This window comes from Calypte anna, chromosome 9 (genome assembly GCF_003957555.1).
Source record: "Calypte anna isolate BGI_N300 chromosome 9, bCalAnn1_v1.p, whole genome shotgun sequence".
NCBI classification, from domain to species: domain Eukaryota; kingdom Metazoa; phylum Chordata; class Aves; order Apodiformes; family Trochilidae; genus Calypte; species Calypte anna.
In genome coordinates this window covers 15623933-15638278 of record NC_044255.1, presented here as the reverse complement: position 1 = coordinate 15638278, position 14346 = coordinate 15623933, and the positions used below count along the sequence as shown (strand labels likewise).

At 57.3% G+C, this 14346-nt stretch overlaps 2 protein-coding genes across 3 annotated transcripts; one reads left to right on the top strand and one right to left on the bottom strand.

Annotated features, from left to right (window-relative positions):
* Positions 1–951: 951 nt before the first annotated feature.
* On the bottom strand, positions 952–4768 carry LOC103528129 (deoxyribodipyrimidine photo-lyase). Its single transcript, XM_030455863.1, has 10 exons — positions 4711–4768; positions 4157–4439; positions 3815–3960; positions 3488–3670; positions 3150–3308; positions 2632–2830; positions 2390–2542; positions 1997–2118; positions 1739–1898; positions 952–1532 (listed from the first exon to the last, which is right to left on the bottom strand). The coding sequence occupies exons 2-10, from the start codon at positions 4386–4388 to the stop codon at positions 1378–1380; spliced, it is 1509 nt and encodes a 502-aa protein (XP_030311723.1). The 5' UTR covers positions 4389–4439; positions 4711–4768; the 3' UTR covers positions 952–1377.
* A 120-nt stretch (positions 4769–4888) lies between these two features.
* On the top strand, positions 4889–11755 carry LOC115598739 (mucin-5AC-like). 2 transcript variants are annotated; one of them, XM_030455864.1, is made up of 6 exons: positions 4889–5128; positions 6216–6914; positions 9546–9935; positions 10111–10224; positions 10546–10628; positions 10877–11755. In XM_030455864.1, exons 1-6 carry the CDS (start codon positions 5068–5070, stop codon positions 10949–10951), a joined length of 1422 nt encoding a protein of 473 aa, XP_030311724.1. In that variant the 5' UTR covers positions 4889–5067; the 3' UTR covers positions 10952–11755. The 2 variants fall into 2 exon arrangements, with proteins under 2 accessions (XP_030311724.1, XP_030311725.1); XM_030455865.1 differs by having other exon boundaries at positions 4890–5128; positions 6282–6914.
* The last annotated feature ends 2591 nt before the right edge of the window (positions 11756–14346 follow it).

Genomic DNA, 14346 nt, shown 5'->3' with positions numbered 1-14346 from the left:
ACTCTCCATCTCTGCAAGCTCTGGGGCTGCCAGTCCTTGGGCAAGACCCAGGTCTTGCCTGTCCCCAGCCCCAAACCTTCTTGATGCTGCCCAGAGCTGGCACCCCTTTCCCTGGATCTGCCTCAGCAGCTCGCTCCCATCCACCCTCTTTTGTTTGAAGCACTTTAATGTCATGGAACAGCAGCTAAGAGGCTGCTGGTGTCCCTGTTTAGAAGCACTGAGTACATTTAGAGAAGAGAAAAGGAACTCTGGATTGTTTTTCACCCTCCACCATGGACTTTACCTAGAAGCAGTGGAACATTCCAGTCCAGGGGAGGTCTCCAGGGCAGAGTTGTGCCCAGCACTGACACTGCAGCCCAGCACTGACTACTATGAATAACACTGGCACCAGCCCAGGCAGCCAGCTTTTTATGAGGGAGAGCAAGGGGCAGCCCCAGCTGTCACCTGGAGCCCTCCCCATGGGACAATTGCACACCAACGAGAATGCCGTCCCTAATAAACTAAGTTAATACAGGGCCTGGTTGTGTTGTGGCATCTTTTCAGGTGGGATAACCGTGTGCATTCCCCCTTGGGGTCAGTGCTGCCATGCCTGTTGGACCCTGGGGGAGGGAGGGAGCAGCAACCAGCTGATGGCAGGGGGTAGGGGGGGGACAACTTGTGCAACTGGTGATGCACTACCAGCTGTCACTGGGAGGGGATGTTACTGTTACTACCCCTTGATTAATACATCTGGTTTGTGGCCTCCCCCTGCAAAATGCTCACATGACTCGGGGCTGGAGGTAGAAGCCACTGAGTAAGGAGCTCTTTGACACCTGTCCCCTTCCTCAGCCTGCCCTTGCTGCTGGCAGAGGGGCCCAGGGTGCCCCTCCTGGCATCCCTGCCCAACATAGTCCAGCTCTCCGCTTTCAGCAATGTTATGTAATGCCCCATAAACACCACAGACACCAGAAATACAAACTGTAAACCATAAAACAACTATTGAAATGTGTGCAAGACCAGCACAGCACTGTCTCTGCAGAAAAGCCCTGCTCAGCCTAAATCTAAGCTGTGGTTTGCAGTAGCAGCTGTGACTTGGGCTTACTCCTGAGCATGGTGGGTGCAGAAAAGGTTTCTGTCAGGCTGAGGATGGGCTCATGCAGCTGCCAGCAAACCCATGCCTGCAGGACAGTCCTGCAAGGCTCCAGCAGCTGCCCCAGCATGGCAGCTCGAGCAGGGGAGGGAGAACTGCAAAGCCCTGAGGTTTGTTGCAGCAAGCCCTCCAACAGCACCCAGGGCCATCCCTGGCCAGTGTGTAAGGTGTGAGCTGGCACCTGGGCAAAGGCACATGTGCCCCCCAGCATGGCGGGGAAGGAGCCATCTCCAGGCAGGCTGTCCCTGTCACTGGGAGGGCGTGCAGGGAGTGTAGCGACGCTCAAACTCGCCCACGTCAAACTTGCGCTTGCAGCCGGCGTAGTTCATGTAGCGAATCTTCCCGAAGATGGCCCGCTCTGCCCAGCCCTGGTCGTGTATGCCACAGATGGACCAGAGGCAACCTGCCGGGTGTGGGGACAGAGCATCAGCCCTCCCCCTTGCTCAGAGGCATCTGGGCAGCAAGTGGGATGTGGGTACAAAGCAGGATGGGATGGTGCATGGGCTGGGTTGTCTGCAGAAAGCTCCCTCACCTGCTCCCTACCCTCCCGCAGTCTTGGCTGTCAGAGATGATGCCATCCTACAACCCATGCCCCCTTCTGCAGCTTACCTACGTATCCATTGGGGTCCCTCCCGTCCAGCTCGTAGCGGTCATTGAGGTAGATGGCAAACTGCAGGGCCTCCTCAGGGGAGCGGGTCCACTCCAGGATCTTCTTGGCCCAGTACATCCGCAGGAAGCCATGCATCTTGCCCTCCTGGACCATTTGTAGCTGGGGGAAAAGCACAACCGTCAGACAGTCCATGCCATCTCACCTCTGCCCCTTGGGAAAGGGCTCAGCATTTTGCAGAGGAGATGCAGGGTACCTACCTGGGCAGCATTCCAGAGCGGGTCATGCGTGGTCCCCTGTTCCAGCTCCTGCAGCTTGTAGAGAAAAGGCCTCTTGTCTTTGGCATGGAGATTCAGGGTGGTTTGTGCCCAGTCATAGGCACCTGTGAGCAAGAGAGGTGAGGAGCAAAGCTGAGCAACCTGCTCCTGCAGGGCCCTGAGGAAGGGATGGAGAATAGAGCTACTGAGGGCACTTGGCTCTGGAGACACCAGAGAGCCTTGAAGAGGGCACCCAGCTGTCCTACCTCCAGAAGCTACCAAACAATTAGTGCCCCAACAGCCCCCCTTGTAGCAGAAATGGGATTGCCAAGTTGGGGTGACCAGTTGGGTACAGCCCAGCCCTCAGTGTCTGCCCACCCAAGCAGGGGCTGTCACCTTTCACACTATCGTAGTTCTCATTGTAGTAGCAAAAGTTTTCAGCCAGCTCCCGACGCACCACAGCTTCCTCCACAAATGCATCCACTGACTCCTTGTACTTGCGCCGGTGTTTCTGCACCTCCAGGATGGCTCGCTGGGTGGAAACCTGGCCTGAGGACACGAGGAGGAAGCAACTCAGGCTGCTGGTCCAAGCCACTGTGCTCAGTCCTGCTGCAGAGTGAGGAGCCTGGGATGCTCACCGAAGTGGAACCACGGGGAGAGGTTGCTGAGTGCCGCCTTGTTGGGGTCGTTTCGGTGGGAGCTGAAAGATTTCAGGCGCTCAGTGATGAAGGACTTCAGCACAGCCATCCCTGCAGCTGTGCCAGGGGTTGCCCACTCCACCTCCTTCACGGTGCGATCCACCTGCAAGCTGGAATAACAGGCCTCCCAAGCAATGGGCTGGGCAGCCAGCAAGCAGTGTGAGTACATTTGAGGATGCTCTTCAGCAAGGGCTGCCCCGAGCATTATGTACCCTGGATGTCCCTGACCAACAAATCCCTAGTTCATGCCAGCCTTCTACTCTTAACCTTAAAAGATGTGGGAATTGAATGAATGAAGTGCCAACCTCCTATCCCCAGGGCATCCCCATCTGCACACCACCTGCATGTGGCCTCAGGGGTCACTGTCCCCATCCCATGCCATCCCCTCCCAGGATCAAAAAGCAGCTGTGAAACTGCGACTGGCAATGAGTGGGTGTGGAGGTGTCTCTTGATGATACCTCTGCTGGGCAGGAAGGGGAATATGGGTGAGGAATGATAGGGGGGAACTCTGTGAGGAATTCAGGCAGCTGAGCGTGGATCTTGCCCCGGATGGTTCTGGCACTGTACTCCTGTTTGGGGGAGGCGACCCAGCATGGCACAATGTTGTGGGCATCAACCTGGGAAGTAAAGCCAGCAAGGAAGGTGTGAAGAGGAGAGGCAAAGAGTCCCGATGACATGATACACACAGTCTCTGCTCAGGAAACTGCAGCATGCCTTTGCAGGCATGAAACACAGGAGACAAACTCCTCACATCTCATGAACTAGAGTCTTCCCCTGCCAGGGCACAGGCACCCACCTGTGCAAAAGGCACATCCTCTGGCAACCGCTCCTTGACATCTTCCACCCACTGCCGGGGGAGGCGGAGGGGACAGAAGTCTGTCACCAGCCCTCCCACTCCATGATCCACCACGAACGCAGGCAGCACATCCTTGGCATAGCCCAGCAGCAAGTGGAAGGGGATGTTCAGCTCTGCACACTCCTGCAGTGAGGGGTGAAGGAGTATGGGAAGGTTCATGCATCTGCAGACCCCATCCCACCACCATCCACTGAAGGGATGGATCTGCCTCTCCACTTCCTCAGGACCTTGTCCCACCCAGCATTGATATCTCCACTGCAGTTGTACCTTGGCCACCTCCTGCAGGCCCCTCAACATGAAGCCATAGTGGCGGATGGTGGCATCCAGGAATTTGGGCACCAGGCAGAAACAGATGTGCAGAGGCAGCTCCTGTTTGAGGGCCAGGCGCTGGGCATAGAGGAAAGCCCAGTTATCTGGGGAGAGAGCACACGGGCAGTGTTGGTGGGAGGCTTTGCTGAGGGGATGGAGATGGGGTTTCACAAGAGGAATGCCCCCAGTTCCGCCTGCAGAGGGGATACCAACTCCAAGGGCTACCATGGGAAGGGACCATGGCTTTCACCACCTGTAGAAGTACCACTTCCTGCTCCCCTCTGCCAGCGGGTTCCCCACCTTGCACCCGCTGGTCCCGGGACATCCAGTAGAGAATGCACCGAGCATCATCCTTCAGGTCTGAGCCCTGCGAGACGAGGCGAACCCGCTTTTTGTTGAACTTAAACTCCCGTACAGACGGGGCTGCCCTCCGCCGGGCCTCCTGCACCGCCTCCTCTTCCTCCGTCCTCCTCCGAGACACGCCTGGCAGCTCGGTGCCCTCCGCCTTTCGCTTTCCTTGTCGTCGCCGCATCCTTAGGACAGCCTGGGCAGCTACCCGGAGCAGCGTGGTTCCGTGTGGCTGCTGCAAAGGGAAAGGGAAACGTTTTAAACTCCCGGTGCCTCGCCAATTCCAGTCCGCCCTCTGAGCGCAGGGGATGCTGGTCCCCGGTCCGCTCCCGGTGCCCCGGCATGCGGGTACCCTGCCCATTCCGGTCCTTGATCTGCTTCTAGTCCCCGATCCCTGGTCCCTACACGGAGCTCGGGGGTCCAGGTCTGGGCCCCAACTCCCAGTTCCCGCTCCCGGTCCCCAATCCCTGGTCCACCCTGGTCCAGGATCCTGGTCCCGGTCCTACCTAGCAGCCACGCGGCGCCTCCGTTGTTACACAAGCTGGAGAGGGGGCGGGGGGGTACCCGTGCTAAGAGGGCGTGGGATAGGCGTGTCCTTTTGGGTAAGGGGCGTGACACCAGCATCTGGTACCGCTCCGCCCGCCCAGCACACGGGGCCTGGTGCTCTGCGGACATCGGCGGAGCACCGGCCCCCAGGAGGGGGAGAGTGCCAGCTTGTGCCTCTCCTCCCTGCCCCTGGGAATGAGGAAGTGTCTCCAGCCACTTTAAGCCCTCACTTGGCAGCGTAGTTCCCCACTGGCACCAGCATCCTCGGGTGCAGGGACCTGTCCCCGAGCGCAGAGTGTGGGGTGCCGGTTCTGGACATGGGTGGGCAAGGAGGAAAGTTGCCCCTGCTGCTGCTGCTGCTGAGCCTTGACGTGCTGGGTAAGGGCTGGGAGGGATGCGATGCTCTCTGGGGGGGTGGGTGAGGAGTGGGAGCATCGGTCCCCAGGGAGGTGTGTGGCCTTAAGGTGGTTTCACCCACAGAGATGGAACGTGGTGGGTGCTGTTTGCTCTCCAACATCTCAGTCCTGTCTCAGTGACTGAACAAGGCTGCGACAAGCTTGGCTTTATTTCTTTTGACTCTCACGTTTATCTCTATCTAGGCTGAAAAAACTTTGGTCCCAGCTGGGCCCTCTTGCTGAACCTTGGTTCCTGCTGGGTTCCTTGCCCTTGCTATGACCTGCCCAGATGCAGCAAATGGCCCTGCTCAGGTGGCAGCATCACTATGATGTCGTGGGCCTGAAAAACTGCAAATACCATCCTGATACTTGCACTTGACATGAAAGAAGAGCAGTGTTTAGTGGAGCACTGTGAATAAACCTGAAGCTTCTACTTCCTTCCTGCAAGCCTCAAGCTGCAGCCCGTAGCTGCAGTCCTCCTGCATCCCTCTACACTACACAGAGCTTTCATGGGTTGCTATGTGCCTCTACCAACAATCCTTGAGCTGCAAGCTGGGATTGGTTCCCCTGTGGCCCCCCCTCAGTGGGGCTGGCTCCCCCCTGCCCATTGTTTACACCCCGCACTATCAGTTCCTGACTATCTGCAGCAGCGAGGTTTGTGTAAACTGCTGCTGCTGCAGTTCCAGACTGTCTCTTGGTCACCAGTTCCTGCATGGCTCTTCCTGTCCAACGAGTTTGTCTGACTTCCTCCAGGGATGGGTGAAGGTGGTGGAACAGGTCTCTGTGCTGGCACCTACCAGTGTTTCTGCCCCGAGATTGGTGATGCTCATAGCTTGTTCCTGCTTTGTCAGGCTGGGGGATTTACATGCCCTGCCTTCCTGACAATGGTGCTGCTGTTCAGGGCATCCTCGTGCTTCATCCATGCAGGACAGTGAATCCCAACTCCTGACAATCCATGGCTGATGGTTCAGGAAGATCATGATGGTGATGCTGCACCATCCCTTGCACAGCTATAATCTCAGCCTTTCTTTGGCAGCCCTTACGTGATTTACTCTCTCCCCTTTTTGCAGGGACCAATGTCACAGATGTAGCAGTCACTGTGTCCACAACTCTCCCTACCTCCTTGACACCCACAGAGACCACAGTGCTGCTGCCCACTACCAACTCCACCACTACAGCCACAGTCCCTTCCTCCAGCCCTGAAACCCCAACCCCAGAGGTGCTCACAGATGCCTTCACAGTCAGCACTGTCACTCTTGGGGAAAGAAGCCCAGAAGCGTCTGGCATCAGCACACTGCAGGCAAAGGGCAGCACAGCCCACAATACCCCTGGGTCGCCTTCCAGTACTGCTGTGGACCCCTCCCCAACAGGGCTGGAGCTCGCCACCAGCACCCCAACTCCAACCCCCACAGCCATGAAATCCAACTGTGCTGAGACAACCACTGACACGCCTCGAGGGACCAGCCTGGCCTTGGCTGTCGCCTCGTTTGGAGTCAAAAGGAGCACGCTGCCTTCACCCGCCTCTGCTGCCTTGCCCCTCACCTCGATGAGCCCCACGCTCCGCAGCAGCACCAGCCAAGGGCCTGCCATGACTCTGCTGCTTGGCAGCACAACTCTGGACGAGACTTCGACAACCACATCTCACACCACAGCCACCACCGTGACCAGCACGGTGGTCTCCAGGAGCACCTCCGTCCCGAACGAGCCCGTGGCCACCACCCCAGGTTCCTCCATCCCGACAGCACTCCAGACCCTCAGTGACACCACAGGTGAGCACAGCCCGGGGATAGGGACACAAATCCCTGCAGGATCTTGCGTCCCGCTGCCGCCAGGCTCCTTGGCCCTAGCCGCCCACACGGCACGGCCACACCCGACCCGACCCGACCCGCTCTACACCGCGGGTTCAGTTCCGCCCGGCCCACAACAACCCGCACCGGGACAGGGGCTGCGGGAGGGGCGTGCCCGCTGCGCGTTGGGTGCAGAGCTTCTGGAGGGGGCGGGGAAGCTGCTGAGCGCCTGTACCCCGCGGTGGGGCTGTACTCTGGCGGTGTGACTGCACCCTGGCGGTCCGGCTGTAGCCTGGCTGCATGGCGGTGCCCAGCAGTGTGGCTGTAGCCCGACAGTGTGAGTGTCGCCTGGTGGTGTGGCTGGGAATCCTGGGAATGTGGCTGTAGCCCAGGAGTGTAGCTGAACCCCAACATTCACCCCAGGCAGCCCTACCCTGGCAGTGCCCCTGCCTGGGCAGGGTGTCCCAGCAGTGAGACTGTATCCTGGTGACATGCCTCTCCATTCACCTGAACCAGGCAGGGAGTCTGTATCCTTCCAGCTGTTGTCCTGGCCAAGCACATGTCTCTTGTGTCCCTGTAACCCAGTGGAGTGACTGTGCTGACAGAGTACCTGTACCCTGGCCCAGTGCCCACAGTGTGGGAGCACCCCAGCAGTGCCCCTACCCTGATGATGCCCTCAATGTGCCTGTGCGCAGCAGTGCCCTACAGCAGCAGGGTGCTGTGCCCTGGCATCCCTGCATTTCCCCTGTCTGCCTGTGGAATGCCTGTACCCTGGCCCCATGCCTGCAGGCACCTCCGGCTGCTCTTGTCCCTGACCCCAAGGAGAAGGAAGTGGCTCCGGCTGTCAGTGGCGCGCTTCAGCTGTGACATGCTGTGACACGGGGAAGTGATGCCTGTACAGACAGCCAGGGAACAAACCCTGAGCTTGGATCACGCCCTTCCTGAGCAACGCCTGTTCTCCTCTCCCATTCTTCGCTCTCAGACAGAGCGAGCTGTTATCCCTGAGGGTGTTGGTGTTGGGACTCCCCACTGAACTTCACTCCTGGGCTTTTTTTCTGCTGTCACTGTTCCCTCAGCGCGGTCCCCTGCTGCAGGGACCTGGTCTGCATCAGTGGTGGCTCTGCCAGCCTATCCTGCCCGCTGCTTCTGGCTGCCCCAGGTCCAGCCGTGCAGCTGATGTCTGCTCAGCATCACGCCCATCCCTGGGAGTGTCTGTGTTGGGTGGAAACTTCCCTGCCAATACCTGGGGAGTGAAAGGACACACCTGGATGCTCTTTCTCTGCCGGGGAAAGGAGACCCAGAAAACCTCAGAGCCGGGGCCATGGGGAGTGCTCGGAGCAGTGCCAGAGGTGGGACGTTGGATCTCACCCACCTGGACATGGCCAGGCAGAGAGGGCTGCTGCACCTGCCCCTGCCCCTGCTGCTGCTGCTGAGCCTCGCTGTCCTCATCGTGCTGAACCTCTCGCTGGGTAAGGGCTGAGCGCGACATGATGGGAGCAGGGAGCTGCGTTCCCCGGGGTGGTGGGGTGAATCACCTGCAGCAGGTGCCTGTGGGGTGTGGGAAACAGAGGTGGACCTACTGTTCCTTCTTTATGTGAGGATGAGGCCTTTCAGTGCAAACACCCACTGGGCACAGGCTTGGATCAGACCTTTGCCCTTCTCCATATTTTTATTATTTAAGCAGCTGATACCTGGCTTCTACTTGGGCAACATCATGGGGGAATCCCGCCTGGCATCTCCATCTTGCTGCCTCTCAGAGACTCCTTCATGGAGGCCCTGGAAGCCAGGCTGTTTTGTGTATTCTTTTGTAGAGAGTTATGGATGCCCAGGCAGTCCCTTGTGACTGCAGGCTGCCCTGGCCCAGGGTCTGTGCAGGCAGAGAGGACGTGAGCCCCAGGTGCAGCACAGAGGGCCCTGGAGCCCTTGCTGAGTGGGTGCCTGCTGTGCTCCTTTCTTTGTCTGCCTGCCCCACAGCACTGACCTGAGACACAGCCAACAGCCCCAGCCCTCCTGCATCCCTCAACCCCCTGTGCAGCTTTCATGGGTTGCTATGTGCCTCTACCAACTCTCCCTGAGCTGCAAGCTGGGATTGGTTCCCCTGTGGCCCCCCCTCAGTGGGGCTGGCTCCCCCCTGCCCATTATTTACACCCCGCGCTATCAGTTCCTGACTATCTGCAGCAGAGAGGTTTGTGTAAACTGCTGCTGCTGCAGTTCCAGACTGTCTCTTGGTCACCAGTTCCTGCATGGCTCTTCCCGTCCAATGGGTTTGTCTGACTTCCTCCAGGGGTGGGTGAATGTTGTGGAATGGATCTCCATGCTGGCACCTACCAGAGTTTCTGCCCCAAGACTGGTGATGCCCATGGCTTGTTCCTGCTTTGTCAGGCTGGGGGATTTGCGTGCCCTGCCTTCCTGATGCCCATCCAGGGCATCCTCGTGCTTCATCCATGCAGGACAGTGAATCTCCACTCCTGATGATCCATGACTGATGTGTAGCTCTGGGTCATTCGGGGATCTCATGGTGGTGGTGATGATGCTGCACTGTCCCTGGCACAACCATGACTTCAGCCTGTCATTGCCAGCCCCTGCACACCTTACTCTCCCACCTTATTACAGGGACCACCATCAAGGATGTGACAACGACTGTGCCCCCAGCTCTATCTACCTCCTCAATACCTATGGGGACCTCAGCACTGCTATCTGCCACTGCAGCCACCATCCCTCCCTCCAGGCATGAAACAAGAACCCAGGAGAGGTCCAGCATCTCCCCAGAGACTCACAGCACCTCATCTCCCACCACACCAGCACCAGCTGCCACTTCAACCAAGCCTTCGGCCAACCCATTGGACACCATGGCTACCCCTGATACCAGCTTCTCCAGGAGTACCCCCACCCCCAGCCAGTTAGTGGAGACCATGTCTGGGATTACCCCTGGCATCTCCACCATGACTGAGGAGACAACTCTGAACACCTCAGCAGCACCTGAAACCTTCAGTGCAGCCACAGGTGAGAGCAGTGGCACAGTGCCTAGAGGAAAGGGGCAGGGTGATAAATCCCGTAGTGATACTGAGCATGTATCTGGGTGGCTTTATGTAGGCTTCTTCATTTAGGCTTGGTTCATTCTCAGCCTAGGAGCATCCTGCACTTCTCTGCAGTGCTAATGCAATGTTGCTTTGCTCAGGCATGGACCCCTCTTCCTTTGCTACTGACTCATCCCAAGTCTCAGAGGTTACCCTCAGCACTCCTGCAGATGTGCCAGTGACAACCATTTGCCCTACCATCATGTACAACACTAGTAAGTGCTTTGCCACTCCTCCAGAAGTGGTGGCTTTGGGCTTCAAGGGGCCAGTGTGGGAGGTCCTGGAGCCCCACTGCCTTTGTTGTGTTCCCAGTATGGGGGTATTAATGTTCTGTGGGACTTGAGAACAAGTACACAAGTGTACTTGTGTACAAGTACAAGTGAGAGGTTGTTCTGACACCACAGGGTATCTGTGACATGATTAGCCTGAGAGGATGTCCTGTGTCTGTGCCAGTGGTCCTGGGGAGAGACCTCCAGGTCCTTTGACACAGATCAGTGTCCCAGGTCAATAACCAGAGCCATCTTTCCTGTCCCTAGATGCATCTCTCTTTCTGTCCCTGCGGCTAACTGTTCCCCTGGACCTGGGGAACACCACGGTGCAGGAGCTGGTGTTGTCCAAGGTGAGGTGTGCCAGGAGTGTGGTGCCACTTTGCATCTGCTGGCCAAGGTCCAGACAGCTGAGGAGGGGTTCTGGCAGCCAGTGGGAGGGGAAGAGCTGGGTCTCACATTGAATCTCACCCGCAGCTCTTTTAGATGAAGAGGAGACCCTCCTTTAGCTGCTGTAGTTGAGGTTCAGGCCCTTCCTGGGTGGGGAGCAGGGGTTAAAGACCCCTTCTGACATGGTTTGATGGCTGTCCTCTCCCGCCAGCTCCATGAGGACCTGCAGACAGCGTTTCCATGTGCTGGCCTGGCACTGAAGTGGCGAGGGAAGAGAAGGACCTGACTGCTCTTGCTTGCCAGCTGGGACCCCCGTGGACTTGGCAAACATTCTGCTCCCAACTCCTTACTCCACAGTGCTACAGCCCTTGGGGTAACTTGTACAGCTCCCCTTGAGCTTGGGACTCTCCATCCTTCACTGCACACCCCCAGAGAACCTCCAATGCCCTCTGTGGGCTGGGGTGCCCCTGCCCTTTCCTGAAGCCTGACTGTAGAACATGAGCCCTCCCACAAATCTTCACTGGACCTGGCTCCCACAGTGGGACAACCCCGGGGCCAACAGCACACCCTGTGGTAGCACCAACAGAGGAGCATACCTCTCATGGCAAAGATGATGACTTTTTTTTTTTTCTTTCTTTTTCAAAGTTTCCTTCCACAGTTTTCATGTTTGCCATCTAGCAGAGGTATCAGTGAGGAAAACCAGCTCAGTCCTAAATTCTTGGCAGCAGCGAGAGGGGCTCAGGGCTGTCCCCTCCTGGCATGGGGGTGCTGTAGACATTCCCAAGGATGGCTCTGCACCCCGATAGGCTGGGAGCCTGAGGTTCCCCACCTTGGTCCTCTCTGCCCCAGGACACCCCAGAGCTGCCAAGAGCAGCTGTCTTCACTGTGGAGCCATGGAAATCCCGTGGGCTGTGCTCCTTCCCTGTTTTTTTCCAGTCCCAAGCTAAGGAGACAGCCTCAGCGTCTGTCCCCCTACAGCAAAGTCATTTATTAACTGATTAATTACCCAGATAAAATACAACTGAAGCAATTATTAGCTTAAGCAAGTCACCTCTCCGGGAGATTGAAAACTAAAATAATAAGCAAAATAGCCATGTTGGTTATCTGGGGTTATTTTCATCTGCTCCCTATTGGCAATCTGCTCGGTGCAGGGAGGGTTGGGAGGGGGAGCATGGGGCTGTGGGATGCCAAAATCTAGGAGAGTCTCCTGGGTTGTCACCCAGCTGGGAAAGAGCCAGCAGCTGGATGGGATGAGGAAAGGCACCTTGGGATCACCTGGCTGTCTGCCAGCACAGAGGCTGGGAGAGGCTGGGCTGGAGGCTGAGCCCAGGCAGCTCCTCAGGGTGCTCCCATTTGGGAAGCTCTTTGCATTCCCGTGTGGTTCCTTTACTCTCCAGGATGCTGCCTGGATTTTTGGGTGCTTGTTGGAGATGTTTGCACCAAGGAGGTTCCCATAGTGCCTGGGCAGGGAACTGGGGAACAGGGCAAATCCTGCTGGAACGGGTGCCTGTGCTGGATGCCTGGTGGGGTACTGGGAAAGAAATCCTCATGCTCTGCCTACACCGTGGAGCTGGGCCAAGAGTCCTCCCACGCCACGTCCCACCAGGCTGATTTCTCCGGCTGTTGAATCCATAACTTCAGACCCCAGGACATGGCCCAGGGCCAAGGCTGTGGTAATGGAGCCAAAATGCGTCACAAAGGGAGGAAAAGGTCCTGAAGTGCCGGGATGAAAAGGTGACTGGGGCACTGGTTGTCCCCTGCCAACACAGCTGCCTTCCACTAGTATCATGGTCGAGGGGTGGAATGGGAAGGATATACTCTGGTCCCACTGAGCCTCTCTGTCCCCCAGCCTGGGATGGAGAAAAGGGGCATGGTGGGGGCCCATGGCTCACACGGGATTCTGGGCACTGCCCAGACACCGGGGACAGAGTTTTGACAAATTCCTGACACTACCCATGCTCTCCATGCCTGTCATCCTCAAGGATGCTGGCCTCCACCTTCACTGCATGGTTGCTTGCTTGCTGCTGACCCCTGACCAGAGTGGCCTTGAAACGTCAGATTTGGGTCCTGCTGATTTCTCAGCCTGTAAACAGTTTCTCAGCCTCTTTGCTGTAACACTGCCCCACCTCTCAGCAGTGCCCAAAGGAGTAGACCCTGTGCCCAGCAGGATGGTCACCTTCAGAGGGCCCAGCAGCATCACAGGGCACATGTCTCAAGTCTCTTGTGACTCAGGTGTCCCTTCCAGTGGACCCCTGCCTTTCACCCATGCCCATGGCTATAGCCCAGCTACTGCTGTTTAGCAGGAGGGTGTTGCAAAACCCCTGGCTTGCCAAGTCATCCAGAACCTGTGGGGTTGATGGATAACCTAGTTCCCCCCAGCACCACCCCTGAGCCGTCTCTGAATGCCCTTGCCAGGAGGCCGGAGTGATGCCAGTAGGAGATCCTAAGACCTCTGCAGAGCTGGAACAACCAGCCCATTAATTCCAGGAAGGCTGATAAGGCACTGTGCTGGGCCATGCTGTACCATGCCCAGATGGTACAGAGCCCCTAGGTACTGGGATTGCCATCATTGCCCCCCCAGCTGTGGGCTACTGAAGGGCTCAGGTGCCCATACAATGCTTTGGTCTGTGATAACTGCAGATGATGGAAATCCTTGCAGGAGAGCATCTGGACAGGACCTTTGTTTCAGGTGTAGCAGAAGGATCACTGAAAAGCCCCTTCCGTGGGAACAGAGCACCATCCTGAAGATGAGGGATGACCTGTAGTGGCTGCAGGCTTCCCTGGGAGGGTGGGCAGATGGTGGAACAGTTGGGCAAACTTGGTTTGTCACCCCCATGAAACTGCTGGTGGGGCAGCAAGGAGATGGGTCTTTTGGGGGGCAGCATGGACTGGAGGCAAGGGAATGAGGGTCCCTGAACACTGATGGTTCCAGCACACCATGGGCAGGAGCTTGCAGGTGGGCTGAGGGTAAGGTGGGATGGAAGGGCCTTGTTTCAGCTGAGTTACTTTCCCCTATGCCAAGCAAAATATTTGCAACAATCCCCGTGGTTCCTAACACATTTTTGCACCTGAAACACCATCTGGAGCAACTCCAGCATCGTCACATATTCCCTCTTCCCAAAGAGGTACAGCATTGTCAGCACAGGCAGGAATGGCTCTCCCATGGTGGGTTTGCATCCCTCTAAGCCTCCATCAGCCCAGGTGTGGCAGCTGCTCGCGTGGTCATGGGCTGGGCAGTCACAACATGATTTGCAGCACTGGCTGTACAGGACCCCAGTGCACCTGGTCTGGCCCCCGAGCTGGCATTTTCAGAGGGTGGGCATTTGTTCCAGGTGAGTGGTGCTCTGCCTGGTTTATTGTCTGTGCCCTGTTCCTGCTTCCAGGGATAATGTGTGGGTTTACAGGATGGGGTTTTGTTGACCGTGACTTTTCCTCCCCTGGCACGTCCCCCGTCAGTGGGTCTGGGTGTCATTCAGTGTGCCCTGCCCCTACTGATGGAGCACAGCTCTGGTGGGACACTGTGTACTGCCTAAAACCTCTAATAACACTTTGCAGGACTTGCCCGGAGGCATTTCTGGTTAAGAAGTGTTTAATTGATTACAAAACCATGTAGTGGTAGGGGTTTGCATAATGCTGTCCATGGAGGGGGAGAGATGGGCTTCAAGGGGGGAGCAGGAATTG